This window comes from Quercus robur, chromosome 6 (assembly GCF_932294415.1).
Source record: "Quercus robur chromosome 6, dhQueRobu3.1, whole genome shotgun sequence".
Taxonomy (NCBI): domain Eukaryota; kingdom Viridiplantae; phylum Streptophyta; class Magnoliopsida; order Fagales; family Fagaceae; genus Quercus; species Quercus robur.
Window position 1 is genome coordinate 30,664,307 of NC_065539.1, and position 15,998 is coordinate 30,680,304.

The 15,998-nt window shown below is 34.7% G+C and overlaps 1 protein-coding gene across 1 annotated transcript; it reads right to left on the minus strand.

Moving 5' to 3' along the window:
• Nucleotides 1–5,070: 5,070 nt before the first annotated feature.
• LOC126688420 (ubiquitin carboxyl-terminal hydrolase 2) lies at nucleotides 5,071–12,841 on the minus strand. The gene is made up of 3 exons (XM_050383105.1): nucleotides 12,620–12,841; nucleotides 9,318–12,103; nucleotides 5,071–5,466 (listed from the first exon to the last, which is right to left on the minus strand). Exons 2-3 carry the CDS (start codon nucleotides 12,095–12,097, stop codon nucleotides 5,229–5,231), a joined length of 3,018 nt encoding a protein of 1,005 aa, XP_050239062.1. The 5' UTR covers nucleotides 12,098–12,103; nucleotides 12,620–12,841; the 3' UTR covers nucleotides 5,071–5,228.
• Between the last annotated feature and the right edge of the window lie 3,157 nt (nucleotides 12,842–15,998).

Here is a 15,998-nt window from a genome sequence, read left to right on the forward strand (position 1 = left end):
CCGAATAGTTGTGACAATCAAACACCATCTCCATTTTAGTTTCCCACTCCAAAAAAACTTCAGGATCATTTTTACCTTGAAAAGATGGGATTTTAATCTTTATGTTTCCTAAATCATTATCCCTCCTAGGCCTACCCATCCTTGCTTCTCTATTCCCATACCCACGCTCAAACCTGCCTCGGTTCACATATGGCCCATCAACCTCCTCCGACTCCGCCTCTTCCTCAACATTTCGCCATGGAACACGCCCACCTTGCTGCCTATTGGGGTTGTCATGTTGCTGGCCCTTAGGAGTTCCCGCTTCTACCCTATCCAACCTCTCATGAATAGGTTCTAATTCAGCCCTCAACATACGCCTCATCTCCCCTAGCATCGCTTGCATATGGAGGGTCTGATCTGTTGGTGGTCAAAGTCCTTCGGTTGTGTCTTCTTCTTGATTATTGGACATATTTAAAATCTGCAAAACAAAGTTAGAATCCTCACAAGCCCTCCCTTACGTGTTTCACTCAAGAATTGATACACTAGCACTTGTGTGTTTTACTCTAAACGGCTTTTATCCTCTTATGGTCTCACACACTCTTGCCTTTTTCCACTCTTTTGTGTCTTCTTTAGTTCTTAATCGAACTTCAAGAAACTAATTCAAAATAAACTAGCAGCAATTCAAAATGAGAAACAACCAAAACTCATCAACAAGGTCAAGAACTTGAATAAGGTGAAAAACAAGATTGAAATGAAGAAATTTTCTTACTGGAAATGATATGACTGAAAAATTTTCCTCTTCGTGTACTGAGAAATCTTTTTTTTTTTTTTTTTTTTTTTTGAGCAAGGAACAGGAAATAGAATGAAAATAAAAGATAGTCAAACTTATCTTAGAACCAAAGCTCTAATACCAAAATGATATGAACTTCACCAAAAATTGTGATGAAACTCAATAACAATGATGGTTTGGAACCCCAAGATTGTGTAGACAAGATTTGTTGAGCCTTGACCCATCACCTAACCAGATGAAAACCAAGACTACGATAGAATTGAAACGCCACACCAAGAATTCCTAAGAATCTCTCAAGAATCAAAGGTGATAAGTTTGGTTGTTTGAACGCCACAAGATTAACTTGATAAGTTCAAGAGTTCTTTTAAGAACCAAGAGGATCACACAAGGAGAATAATTTTCTATATACCAATCTGTCCTCTTTAAAATTCGTACTACTAGATATATACTTGGAACAACCCTCTAAGAATAGGTAAAAATCATAATTACAACTTCAAAAACAACACAAAAATTAATATAATCAAGTTCCCACGTTTTTTAGTTTTCTAGGACTTCTAAAGGCAATCAAAATAGCTAAAGGACTAGAATTAACATGCCCAGCCAATACCAAGACATCTTCCCATTTAATATCCTTGGAACTTAACAAATTCACACCCTATTATGGTCAGACCATGCTGGTTGCGAATTTGCATGCATTAGCCTCTTCAATTGCTTTGATGACATGGACTAAGCCTTGATTATTATTTGAGCCCATCTTGGTCTTTTTTGAATCAGCCCAATTCTCTTGGACTAGCCCATTTAGTGCTTCCTTGAAACGTTTGGCTCTAAGTCTTGTAATTGGGCCACTAGAAAATGACAAAGGGTCTTGTGCAAGTTCAGCTCCATTTCCACTTGTATAATTAGCATGTCCAGCTCCTTGGTGTGCATCAGGTTGTGTAGGGACGGATTCAGAACGAAAAATTTTTTCTTCTCTTTTTTGGCCTTTACCTTCTCAGTTTGGCTAGAAATAATCCCAAAATGATGTTTTTTAGTTTTTTTTGAATTTTTGTACTATTTTTTTTTAATTTTCTAGACCGGGTTGTGTAGGGACGGATTCGGAACAAAATTTTTTTTCTTCTCTTTTTTGGCCTTTCCTGTCCCGTTTTGGTTAGAAATAAACCCAAAATGATGTTTTATAATTCTTTGAATTTTTATACTGTTTTTTTGGAATTTTCTAAACCGGGTTGTGTAGGTACGGATTCGGAATGAAATTTTTTTTTCATCTCTTTTTTGGCTTTTCCCATCCCGATTTTGCTAGAAATAAACCCGAAATGATGTTTTATAATTTTTTGAATTTTTTTACTATTTTTTCGGAATTTTCTAAACCAAGTTGTGTAGGGACAAATTTGGAACGAATTTTTTTTCTTCTTCTCTTCTTTGGTTTTTCCTGTCCTAGTTTGGCTAGAAATAAACCCAGAATGATGTTTTATAATTTTTTGAATTTTTATACTATTTTTTTTTGAATTTTCTAAACCGGGTTGTGTAGGGACTGATTTGGAACTAAATTTTTTTTCTTCTCTTTTTTGGCCTTTCCCGTCCCGGTTTGGCTAGAAATAAACCTGGAATGATGTTTTATTATTTTTTGAATTTTTATACTATTTTTTTTTTTTGAATTTTCTAAACTGGGTTGTGTAGGGACGGATTTGGAATGAAATTTTTTTCTTCTTCTCTTTTTTGGCTTTTCCCGTTCCGGTTTGGGTAGAAATAAACCCGGAATGGTGTTTTCTAGTTTTTTGAATTTTTTTACTATTTTTTAGGAATTTTCTAAATCGGGTTGTGTAGTGATGGATTTGGAACGAATTTTTTTTTTTCATTTATTTTTTTGCCTTTCCCGTCTTGGTTTGGTTAGAAATAAACCCGGAATGGTGTTTTATAATTTTTGAATTTTTTTACTATTTTTTAGGAATTTTCTAAACCGGGTTGTGTAGTGACAAATTCGGAACGAAAATTTTTTTTTCTTCTTTTTTTTGACCTTTCCATCCCGGTTTGGCTAGAAATATACCTGGAATGGTGTTTTATAATTTTTTGAATTTTTTTACTATTTTTTAGGAATTTTCTAAATCGGGTTGTGTAGTGACGGATTCAGAACGATTTTTTTCTTCTTCTCTTTTTTGGCCTTTCCTATCCCGTTTTGGTTAGAAAAAAAACCTAGAATGATGTTTTATAATTTTTTGAATTTTTATAGTGCTTTTTTGGAATTTTCTAATCTGGGTTGTAGGTATGGATTTGGAACGAATTTTTTTTTTCATCTCTTTTTTGGCTTTTCCTGTCCTCGTTTGTAGGGTCTTGGATGCTAGATTCGCGGACCAACCTTCATCTCCCAAAGGACCCCACATGTGTATGGCTTTAGTCATATCCCATGAGACACTATTCTCGTCGGAAATGGTGTCATCCTCCCTTTTAGCGAACTAGTCATAATCATGTTCGCTTTAGTAACCAATCTCCTCGTCATCATCTTCTTCCTCATCGTCTTCATCTTGGGCCAAGACAAAGTACCATCCCTTGTTGAGAGGTGAGGTGGTATCTTATTCAATCAAAATGCAGGCAGGGACGATTTGGGTTGTTCCAACCATTGAGGTCCAATCTGGCTAATCATGATCTTCCTAAGATCTTGCGCTTCCTACTTCAGAAAAGTCGTTGACATGGGTATTTGTGAAGGTCAATGCTCTAGGAACGTGCTTCAACACTGGGAAAAGCAAGCAAACCATTCCTTCAATTATCACATGATCAGCCTCCTCTTGAGTTGTGTGGTTAGACACTGGTACGTGGAAAATCTGGGAGAAGCCATTAAAAAACAAACACATGCCAATAAAAGTTTCCTTTTGTTTGGATATTCTTAGAAAGTTTTTAAGTCCATTTTAATGAAAACCGAATTACAAAATCATTCATTTTGCTCTCATGAGCCTTGCCCCTTGCTTTATAGGGCTTGGTTCATTTACAATAAAGCTCATATCTTACACTCATGGGCTTCCATGAGAATGTGCTAAGAGATTCTCAACCTTTTGTTTCAAATATGAGCCAACAACATATTCATTACCTTTGAGCTCTTCTTTTCTTATATTCATTTGTCAAAATTTTGAAGTAGCCTTCTAGCTAAAATATACTGCAACCTTCCTCTCAAGGCTCATGAATCTCTTATCATTTTAAACATTTACATGCAACAAAGAAACCCAAGATTAGAGAGATTCATATTGACTTTGTGAGTGCTAGGTCCATAGCATATTTATTACCTTAGGCCCAAGACTTCTTTTTTTCAAGAAGCCTTCAATTTTGGGCTTATGATAACAACTATGCTATGATCCTATGAACCTTTTAAGTTAAAATATACCCTTGGATTTTGGAATAAACCTCTTATATGTGAGAACTTCTTTTCTTTTCGTCCCACTGTCTTAGGGCATGCCATAACTTTTAGGTCATCCTTTCAAATTTTTTGTCTTTCATTTGTTCTTTAGAATTAGGTGAACACAAAATATATGGTTAAACAAACAACTAAGTGAGTCATGATTTCAACCTTAGGCCTAAATGGACTGTAATGGATTAGTGGCAGACCGTCAATGTACTCAAAACTCATCATAAGCAATGGCACAAATTATGAATTGGTGGGATAAACTTAAATAATGCTCATTTTAGCTCATATTAGCAATTTAATGTACTCAAAGCTCATTTTAGCAATTTAATACCACCTAGAATAATGCTCTTAGGCATGCATATAAATATAAAATATAAATTATAATTATAATTTTATTTATTTATTTTGTTGGGAGGCTGAATTAGCCGAAAAATTAAGAGACACTTCAAAATTCAGTTGTACGTTAATGCACCACTGCACCAGTTAGTTCTTCCTAGTGGTAAGAATAGGTCACAACAATCATAGGCTTTGCATCATCATTTTTACCAGGCAAGGCTGAGATATCACATACCTGAACTTTCGAAGCTCATATTAGCCAAGCTTTCAAAATCAATAATAATAATAATAATAATACAAACTAAAAGGAATGGATATGCACAAACATATTATTAGTAGAGATGAGATGGCACATTTTATGATCTTTGGCTGAAGGAATTCCTGTTAATCAAATAATAATTGAATTGTCTCTGGACAAGTAATTCATCTGGGCATCTTTTTCTTCTTTTCTTTTTAAATTTTTAATATTAAAAAAAAATATATATATATATATATATATATATATATATATATCATTAATTCATGTAGATCCCAGGGTGATGATAAAATGTGAAGATATGCATCTTACAACGACATGTCAAAAAAATGGGTATCATCAAGATATAAAGGGTAATTTGATGTTGTACACTCACCTGAACTCTCTCACTTCCTCTCTTCAATTGGGGGTGGGGGTGCTGAAGCCAAACCCCCAAATTGTATCTGAGAAAACTTAATACGTATGGAAATAGATCTATCTCAAATCTTTTCATAGAATAAGATGTAGGCCTCACAACGAAGAACTTCATCCAGTGAAGCCTCACGCACATACGCATCACTAGCATGATACCATATAGAACCGCTATTTTCTTTCTCAGTCTTTCCTCTGCTCTTCTCACTTGCTCTCACATATGAAACATAGTGTCCCCCTCTCATGGTACCCAAATGCTCCACTATCCCAAGCAGGCGGTAATGATACTTCTCTTCTTCTATGGACCTATAAATGTTCAGGAAAAAAAAAAAACATATTTTGAGTTCTCCATACACGCCATCACTTATCACACTACAGTCAACAAAAGGTACTACATTACTCCTGTATTTGAGATAAAAATTGAACATGGTTAAAACTGATTGAGATAAAAAAAGCTCATCCTTTTGACTTCTGTATTTGAGATTTAACTACAATAACAAATACTTAAAACCAATAAATAGGAGCCATCAAGCAGCTGTTGCATTAAAAGAAAGAAGCCTAAATTGCATCCTACAACAAAAACAAACCTCAACTTCTCTATAAAAAATTCAATATATTTCTGACTTATAAGTTACAACAGATAAATTCATAAGCAAAAGACTACTCCATGAATAAATATCAGCTGTGCATGTTATGTATTAAACATACATTAAGTGACTCACCTAAGTAATCAAAAACGTATTTAAATGACTATGATTGGAATATTATAGAAAAGTACAGAAGGATTTAACTACCATAATTTTGTCATTAGATGGGAACCAGCCAAAACAAAGTACAGACAAAATGCAACAAGCAAACATCTGGAGCCCAAGAACAGAAAAAACCAGGCTCTAATAGCATGTTAAAGCATCCAACTCAAAATGATAAGCTATTAGGTAAAAATGCCTAACCAGTATATAAACCATAACCAAACCTACACTAAACAAATATACAACTACTCTCTTAAATATCAGGACAAGATGGTAATGTCCTTGACACACTATCGTTTTAACATGGATTTGTCCTAATAAATTATTACAATTCGCCAACCTCCTTTAGGATGACCTAAAGTGGACTCCCATTTATTTTCAGAATGCCACTTTCCAAAACTAAATATTTGACACTCATGTTATTTGAGTTTTTAAGTGATACAGCTCACTAAAATCAGAATCATAACACTTGTATGGTCTAATTTAAAATAGCAAAAATATCATTTTTGTTATAGATATTCTTTTCCATTTTCAATAAACGAAGCCTAAACATGGGAAAAATAAAATAAAATGGAAGGAACTAAACCATATCTAGGATAATCTCATTTCCTTCAAATAACATGTGAAGAAACTGTGCAACAAAAGTCACTGTTCAAGTCAACTTGATTACAACAGAAAAGCTTTTCCCAATAGTCCAATAAGGCACAAAGACAATTGTATAAAAACAGGGTAAAGCTGTAACAGATTTATTGTCTATTTGCTTGTGACTCTTATCAACCATATAAACAATAACAAGAGGAGTGATAGCTTAGTAGGTAAAAATCTTGTCTTCATCTAATCTTAGGACTAATCCTGTCCTCAAATGGAAAATTTTTCATATTTTCTTTTTCACAGGGGGAAACAGTCGATCAAAAGAAATCGAAAGGGAAGCTAGCTTACAACATCTAATCAAAATAGTTTTTTTTTTTTTTTTTTTTTTTTTTAATTTTTTTTTTTTGGTGTCATAGCAAGTTACACATGCGCCCAATGGGTCTTGAATCCACAACTCCACTCTCCACCAGAGCTGCAAGTTGATCTAGAGCACATTGGCCAAAATACACATAACTGATATGCCAAATACAATAATGTCTACCCTAATCTTCAGTTATTGAAACCACAAGAATAATCTGAGGAAAAACACCCACATCTAAATTTATAATGCTGTAATAATTTTGAAAGTGTTTAAGATCAAAACAAAAACCATTAATTCCACTGAAACCTTAATCATTTTTCTAAGCATCAACAGATCACAGATACATAGAAATAGAAGCAAAACAAAGCATGTATGCTCAAACAAAATAGTGGCTTTGGACCACTACATGAATATCAAACTGTAGTTTTAATACATAAAAATAGAAAACGGACAAGAAATAAATTAAGCACTACTAGTCCCCATTTCCTATGAATGACTATTTAGTGAGTACGATATCACATAAGATAGCTAATGAGTTCTATTTCAAATAACACTTTCTTCTCACAAAAGAATGGGCAGGGGGTGAGATTGCAATTCAAAAATCCACTTGAGTGCATATATAACTTACAAATAACAAACAAAGATACCACATAAGATAGCTTCTTCTTCTTCTTTTTTTTCTTCTTTTTTGTGTATACATGTGTGAACAGCTACATGAGGTAAACTTATAACAATAGATAATCTCATGAAAAGGATAATAATTATTGTGGTGATGTGACATGAGAAAATTTCATAAAAGAGTCCATTAAACATTCTTTAGTCACACGAGATTTGAGGTCATTAATATTTCCAGTCTTTGGATTCAGTTTGACACCGAGAAAAGGTTGTTTAAGTATTTCTTTGTTAGAATGATGTCTCGCTCTGCATAATGTGGATTAATTAGCGCAAATGAAACCAATGGACCTTTAAGGGAGTGGAGCTTTCTACAAACATGCTAAATCCTTTGTTCAAGAGATTTCTGTGTTAATATATGACTGCAGTGGGCAGCCCTCCATATTGGACTTTCTTCATCATTTAACAATAGTAGCGTATAGGAGGACCTCTTGTATACAACCTGTTCACTTGAGGACACTCTTCATTTATTAACAGCTAATTAATTCCATATCAGGCATAAACACACAAATTGAAGTTTTTTTTAAAAAAAAAAAAAAAGGTTTTCTAACTCACTTGGAGGATCCAATTATAATGTTTGTTCTCCTTGATTGCTTCAGAGCATAATGACATAATCTATACGTTGCTAGATACTTAAGCTATATGTCTTGCAAATAATCCCCACAATTGACAGCTACTTCACCATCACTATGTGTCTCATGTGTCTTATGCAGTTAAAAATAAAATTAGGCAGGGACAATTGGACAAACACACACATACACAGGAAAAATCAATTGCCCAGCCTTCAAGAAACTGATATGAGGCTAACCTTTAAATTCACTGTATAGAAGTGATGAGGTTTATATTACTAGCCCATTGGGTTATTATGTCTTATCATATGGCATTCATCCACAAACAAACTGTTGATCTGTCTTTTAATGACTTTCTTAATCTTTTAGTACTAAGAGGTCTACATAAAGAGTTACTAGCCTATTAGGTCTATTTATCTGCCAGCATGGCTTCATCCATAAACGAAGTGTTGACTAACTTACGATGACTTTCTTAATCTGTTAATAAGATTGCAAAAATTGTAGCCAACCTAGCAGGCTTTCAGCACAAAAAGTTCCTTTTGCTATCCCTACATCTTCTACATTTTCTTAGTATTTCAGTTTGATAGATAATATTAAACTTTGAAGTACAAATGCATTTGGTTACCAGTTGGTAAAGTTCCTTTTGTTTGACTTGAATAGTTCTTAATTTTGGATATCAAATATAAAAATTAAAAATAAATAAAGAAAGGCTAACTCAATACAGTCATAATACTTCCACAAAGCCTCATCCTGGCTCCAAATTTTGGTTAATGTTTCTAATACTAGAATATTATAACAATCATCATAAAGAAGCAAGAATACTATCCATAGTTAAAACTTAAAGAGACAGGGTTCCATATCTACCAGGGAATCTCTTACGTGCCCAGCCAAGTTATAATTGCAAGGAATGGGCTTTCTGTGGCAGTCTTACTAATGAAGATAAGCACCAATTAATTGAGATATATGTTAAAAATAAGGAAGTTGAAAATATATGCGACAAGACAATAAAAAATAAAAAAAAACATTTAACCTGCACCAGAAAAGAGAATGTGTGACCCCAAAAAGTTCTTGATTAAGTTACAAGTTCTTTCATAAATGCAGGAAAATACAGCTTTAGAGAAGGTGTCTAAATCAGTAAAACATGAAGAAAAGAAGCAATGCAACAATGGCATTTGACAATCCAAAATGAGCATCAAGATTAGGTTGGAGGAGTACCTGGGATCAATATATGGTCCAAGATCAATTGTTTCTCTGAAACTGACATGGCCATTCAATTTACTTAATCGACCACGAGCATCTTGGCTAAACCTTTTAAGATGAATGGTGAGAATCGGCGGGGCCTTGTAAATAAGGACCCTTTTGGTTGCATCTCTCTTCACCTTCACACTCTTGGAATCTGTCTCCTCATCCTCACTTCCTTCTGATTCACAGTTCCCAGCCAACAACTGGGATTCATTTTGCTGGACTTTACCGGTGGTGCATTCTGTACTACAGGAACCAGTGACTTGACCAAAGAAATTTTCTTGACTGCAAGTTTTATAGCAACCTGGAGAGCGTGATTGCTCTGGAAGTGCATCTTTTTTCTCACCTGTTCCATCTTCCAACTGAGAAACAGCTGGATTCAGCTCACCTGTTTGACCATTTTCAGTTATCAAGCAATCCATTTTTTCTTTATATGAAACAATGCTTTCACCACTACTGTTAAGAGAAGCATCACATTTGATAGCTCCATTATTTGGGTTTTCAACTTCAGCAGGACAGGATAAGTCCTTATCTAAATGCAGTTGCTCCTTGTGGCTTCCAGTCTCATTTTCATTCATCAAAATTGTTGACTTGGTTTTTTCCTGTACCTTTGCTTTCAACCTCTGGTGTAGCAGCATTCTTGTACAATTCTCACAATGCCAAGCATTTTCATCAGAAAGAAGCTCTGGTTTTATGAAATGAGCCAAACAACTCTCTATGGTTACCGGAGAATCCGAATTATCAACTTCATCTGGATCTGACTCACTGCTGTTTCCTGCCACAAAACCAGTTTCTGCTACCCCATTACCTAAAGTGGGGCCTATGATGGGCCCCACAGCAACCTCAGGCTCATTGAACATATCACCAAAGCCATCAAAGTCCAATTCCTCTTGTCCACAGCCCACGATTGATGAGGAGGCCTCAGCTCCTCCTTTCATAATCTCCCCAGTAGTGGAAGTTTCTTCTTTATATGGAAGCAATAGAACTTCATTACCTTGAACCTGTAAGGGGAGCTCCTTGTCGCAATAATTTGCTGAAGAATCTGGTTTTGAATTTGGCGTAGTATCAAGTGAACAAGTCTGACTGCTAGATTCAGAGCTACCCTGTAATGGTATGTCATTCAAATATACATCCTTGTTTTCTGCATCTTTAATTACTGAAATATCAACATTTTGTGATGTCAAATCATGTTCATCCGATACAGTTCCTGGTTCAAGGAAATCCATCCATGTAAAATCTTCCAACTCAGCTGATGTTTGCCCTACAGCATTCTCAAAGACTTGCTCATTTTCAGATGTTTGACCAGCTAACTTGTTCTGTGAAGCTGAACCCACTTCACCAGCCATAACAATCAGGTTACTGGAATCTGATGGTCTAGAATCGCATGAAGAAGCCATCATCTTTTCTTCAACAGGCTCAATGGACTGTGCTTGACAGGACATATCATTGCTGGCTGATGGGGTTGAAACACTTTGAGGTGGCAACAAAGTTGCAGCTTTAATAACTTTTGGCCGAATCCTTCCACCTTTCTTGGGTGGCAGCTTGGTTTTCTTTGCTCTAGAGACTGGTTGGGACTTTTTGGATAGAGGTTTTTTGGTTGGAACTGGAAGGGAGAGATCTAAAAAAGGCTCATACACTGTTGAAGAATGCCCACATTCAACACAACAAACAGTACTAGATATTTGGCCCCCAAATACAGCATCCACAAAAGTACCTGGATTTGATGAAATTTCATCTCCCTCTGAAGAATTACTCTGTTTTCTTTCACCCAACTCCTCAGCAGACAAACCATCAAGTAAGCAACGGAGAAATTCATGACTGTCATGCTGCTGATACCCCCTAAATTGGGGAGCCTTGGAACAGATGCATCCAAAAAATGATCTTGGATTCATCACATTTTTTAGTCCTCCCTCCGGTTTGGATTCAATAAAAAGCTTCTTTAAAGCAACAGTAAGAGGTCCAATAGAGGTATCCAAGTTGAAAAAATAGTCCCTCAATCTACACATAGCTAGAAGATTTTGCATTATTGAATTGAAGAAGCAAGTATTCCCAAGATTAACCAATCCTCTAACTACATAACCACCACCTCCGTCCAAATCACTTAATATGCTGCTTCCTGATTTAATTTCACTTGTAACACTGCCACCCCCAAACCAAACATCCTCAACATCTGCCGAGGACCCTTCTGAGGATCGCCCCTTTATCAACTTCAAAACATTTGACAGGACATCTTTATGTTCATCATTCTCTTCCATCTTGTCCACTGGAATGAGAGCATTGCAAGGGAAGCACCAACAGAGTTGTGGTTTCTCAAAATGCATTACCAAAGGATGACGAGTCTGCCTAACATGCCGAACCGTGTGGCTTTGATGGCCTGTTGGGAGTCCAACCCCTCCACATGCATAATGCCCACATTCCAAACAAACCCACATGGCTCTGGAGTCGGATTTTGAATCAACTGCAGCCCAACCTTTCTTCTTCCCATGTTTACCTTTTCCCTTAGTCACCTTCCCATCAACCCTACAATCTTCGCACATAATAGGTTCTGAAGACCCCATTTTAGCTGACAATTTAATCAAATCAACACTCTTGTCAAGATGGACACATGGTTTTCTCTCTTTCACTACTAAAATTCCTTCATCAACAGTCTTAGCACTTGGGTCAGAATCTTGGGTAACTGTTTTCGTCGAACGGGTTGCAACCCGTTTCTCCTTTACAGGAGTTCGGCTCTTCTTCTTGATTTTCTTCCCCATTAATTCCTAAAACCAATCCAACACTACCAATAAACTCTACCAGAATTTAAAAAAAACAAAAAACAAAAAAAAAAAAAAAAACAAAAACAAAAACAAAAATGAAAGCAATCACCACAAACAACCAACAAAAACGCAAAGAACAAGAACCACTCACTAAACATGTATTGGCCTAACAAACAAACAAAGAAGAACATGAACATATACTGCTAATAATTAAACCTTACAACAACCAAAAAAAAAAAGACCCATCACAGATTTGTATTAATAGGAGCAACCGTTTCAACATAATCAATAACAGTAGAACAAAAAGCCAAACCCCCATTATATGCTAAAGCAAACCCATTAAGGATTCAGGTTCTTGGAGCGTAACCCAGATGATGGTTTGGATGATAAAAGTGTAGATAAGAGCTTCAGAGCAATCGTGTTAGGTGAAGCAAAAGCATACATATGAGCTAAAAATCACTAAGGATTCAAAAAATGAAATAAATCAATAAATAGGAAAAAGAAATTACAGAGATTTACCTGAAAACGAAAAAGATTGCTAGAGAGAGAGAGGGTTGCAGTTGCAGGGAATTGAGGAGCCTTACATTTTACATAGCAATAGCATAAGAGAGAAAAGGAAAAGGAAGGGTTTATTTATTAGGATCTAAAAAAAAAAAATGTAACAAAGAGTGAGTGAGGTGTGCGCATTTTTAAGTTTTAAAAAGCACTTAGCACTACTACTAGTACTAGTTCTAGGAGCAGGAGGAGCCTCTTTCATGAGTCTTATAATTAGAGTCTGTCACTCACAGCAAAAAGGTAGGGAATTAATTAATGAAGGTGAAAACTGTGGTAACTGGTAATAATTATATATAAGATACACAAAAAACAGAGACTTTGCTGTGATAGGTTTTTCCAGGATTTTAGCTTTTTTTTATTAAAGATTAAAACTTAACAACAATTCTTTATATATAAAAGCAATCATCCAGTTGCATTGGCCAATAAATTATTATAGGATCCTTTCCATTTTCAGTTCTATTTATTTTGCCAATTTCACCACTAAAATTTTATTTTTGGAATCTGATAATGTATGTAGATCACCATCACTTAAAACTTTATATTTATTAAATTAAATTTGAACCATAAAATAGATTCATCTCAAATATGATAATCCTTTTTCTTTTCTTTTCTTTTTTCAAAAATCACATGGTTTAATTTAATTGTTCTTAAAATAAATAACATTGTTTACACTGTATTAATCAATTGTAATTGAATTTATTTTTAAAATCTCTCCCACACGTAATCTATAACAATGATATAATGTTTTTGACTAAAGCAAATAGAAGGGAGACAATGTCCTGGAATGAATGTTTAAAAAACTAATAACAGCTACGCAATACAAGTGATTAACAAAGTTAATTCAAGTTTGTTGTTCTCTAAAATGACACAAAAGATTATGATTAGAGAAATCAGGCAGCTATTAGAGACGAAAGACATTCAAAAAGATGGTCACCAATGTAGAACCAAAAACTTCAGTTTCTTGTAAGGTAAACTATAAGCTAGAGTAAAATATTGGAGAAGTAGGACACTGTCTTAGGCAAGTAGATACACACTAATCAAAATTACTCCTACGTACACCATGTCCACTTTTGATATACTAAGTAGGGCTTGCAAAAATTTGGATGCTCAAATAAGTAGATTTTAATGGGATCCTAGAAACCAAGATGGAAGATTTCTAGTTTGGAAGGCTTGGGAACAATTTTTTTTTTTTTTTGAGAAGATGCTTGGGAACAATTATGTCAATATAAGATGAAAGGAAAAGTTAACATATGCTCTAAAAGTATTGATTTATGAAACATTTTTAGAAATTTTTTATGGGAAAATAAATTAGTAAGTAACTTTTTTTTAGTAACTTTAATTTCTCCTAAAAGTAGTATTAAAACTTTTATAAAATGATCCATTAATAAATGTCCCGAGGCCACTTGTTAATCAAACTCTAAGATGAATGGTGGCCTTGGTTTGAGACATTCCAAGGATTTCAACACAACAGTAATATCAAAGTTCACCTGAATGATTGCATCAAAGAGACTATGTATGAGCACTTTAATAAGCAAATGTAAGGTGAGAAATGGCTGAGAAGTGACCCCATTTTTTTTTTTTTTTTGAGGGTTGAGAAGTGACCCCATTAAAGCTACATCACCTATTTAATGAGCCATAGAAAATGCAGTGTCTAGATGTAAAGGAGGCCTATATCCCGGTCGAAGATTGGAAATCTATTGATGTCTAGATGGACCCTTTATGTTCCATGGCAGGAAGGATACAAACGCTAAGCAAAAAAATGACCCTATCTCCATTACCCCTTTGATTGTTTCAAACCTAATCGATCAAGCCAATAATGACCAAAATTTGGATAAGTTGTATGAGTTTTTTGAGGACAACTCAGTTTAGGCAATCAAGAGGATCATTATCATCCCTGCTACTCTCATAAAGGACAAACTTCTCTAGATTAGTGACCCAAAAGGTAGGTTCACAGTACAAAATAAGCCAAGAACACAACATTTGAAGATACAGAAGTTTATTGGGAAAAGCTATGGATGTTAGATGTTGATATGGGGGATTGGAACAAATGTGCTACCTAAAACTGAAAACCTTGCTCATACATTGAATTTAATGGACAAAAAATGCAGCTAGCATTTACCTTTTCTTCAACTTTTAACTGCTAATAAAGCCATTTGGATTGGCAGCATCTGGGGTTTACGCTTGTTAAGGATACTTTTGGCACATCTATGAATATAGTTATCTAAAAAATAAACAGAGCCCAAAATCTATTTACTTTAGCCTAAAGCTGATAAAAGTCACCCAAGGAAAGACTCATCACAAGGGATAAACAAGAGCTGCGGATTAGAGGGCAAAAGACACTTTGCATTGGATGTGGGCTTATCAAAAGCCTTTCTACTGAGCTTGGAACAATTAAGAGACCATTAAGGCATTAACAATACAATGGAGGAACTGAAATGTTTGCTGAATTTGAACCTTTACCCAACAAATTTTTTTGCCCCCAATAAAGGACTCAACTGATTGTCCTGAATCCTCAAATCCAAAAAATTAGGAAAAGCAAATCCCTCTTGAATAAAAATTTAGGGCAACTGATCATGTGAGACCTAAGAAGAATCAAAAGCAAACTTTGTTTTTTTAAGTGTTCACTGGTTAAAGCAAGTAAACAGTAGTGTCTAGCAAATACAACATGTCTTCATCTCATTCAACATATTTTCTTTAGTGACTCTAAAAATTCTATAAAATGGTGAACCTAATACTGAAAATTGTATTTACATTCGAGTGCATTTCACATTCTCATAAATCTTGAAACATATTCACTGCATATATCTAAACAAAACCATGAGTTTTTGAATGCACTAAATAGAAGTGATACTACTCATTTCCCATTCATCAGACTAATCCGAATCATCTTTATTTCCAAAGCTAACGTTATAACTTTTCTTAATTTGTGAGTTAGCAACAATGTTTCCCCTTCTTTTATAGAAGCTTGTCAAGTGCTATGTTAAAAAGATACAACATCTTGCTTTTATAAGCTACAAATGTTTGGTACAAAATGTACAATTCTTTTCTTGAATCTTGATACGGACACCCTATTTTGTTCCTCAATCATGAGCATACCCTTTGGCATGTGCACCCCTCCAATGATGAACAAATTAAATGATGTGCATAAATTCTCTAATATCTTTCTCATTTGTCATGTTAACTTAAATTTTAATTTTACTTTTTATTTACGGTTTTTTTTATTATCATCCTATCATTTTTCACCTTTATTTTATTAAATTTTAAATTTAAAAAAAATGTACAAAAATCCTTATTTCATTTATTGTGCAAATCTGACATTTTTATTTAAACCGATTTTTTTTTA

Excerpts from the sequence above, each read along its gene's own strand:
- LOC126688420 (XM_050383105.1), bottom strand. The coding sequence starts at position 12,097 with ATGGGGAAGAAAATCAAGAAGAAGAGCCGAACTCCTGTAAAGGAGAAA. Across the intron at positions 5,467-9,317 it reads GGACCATATATTGATCCCAG|GTCCATAGAAGAAGAGAAGT; the intron begins GTACTCCTCCAA and ends GAACATTTATAG.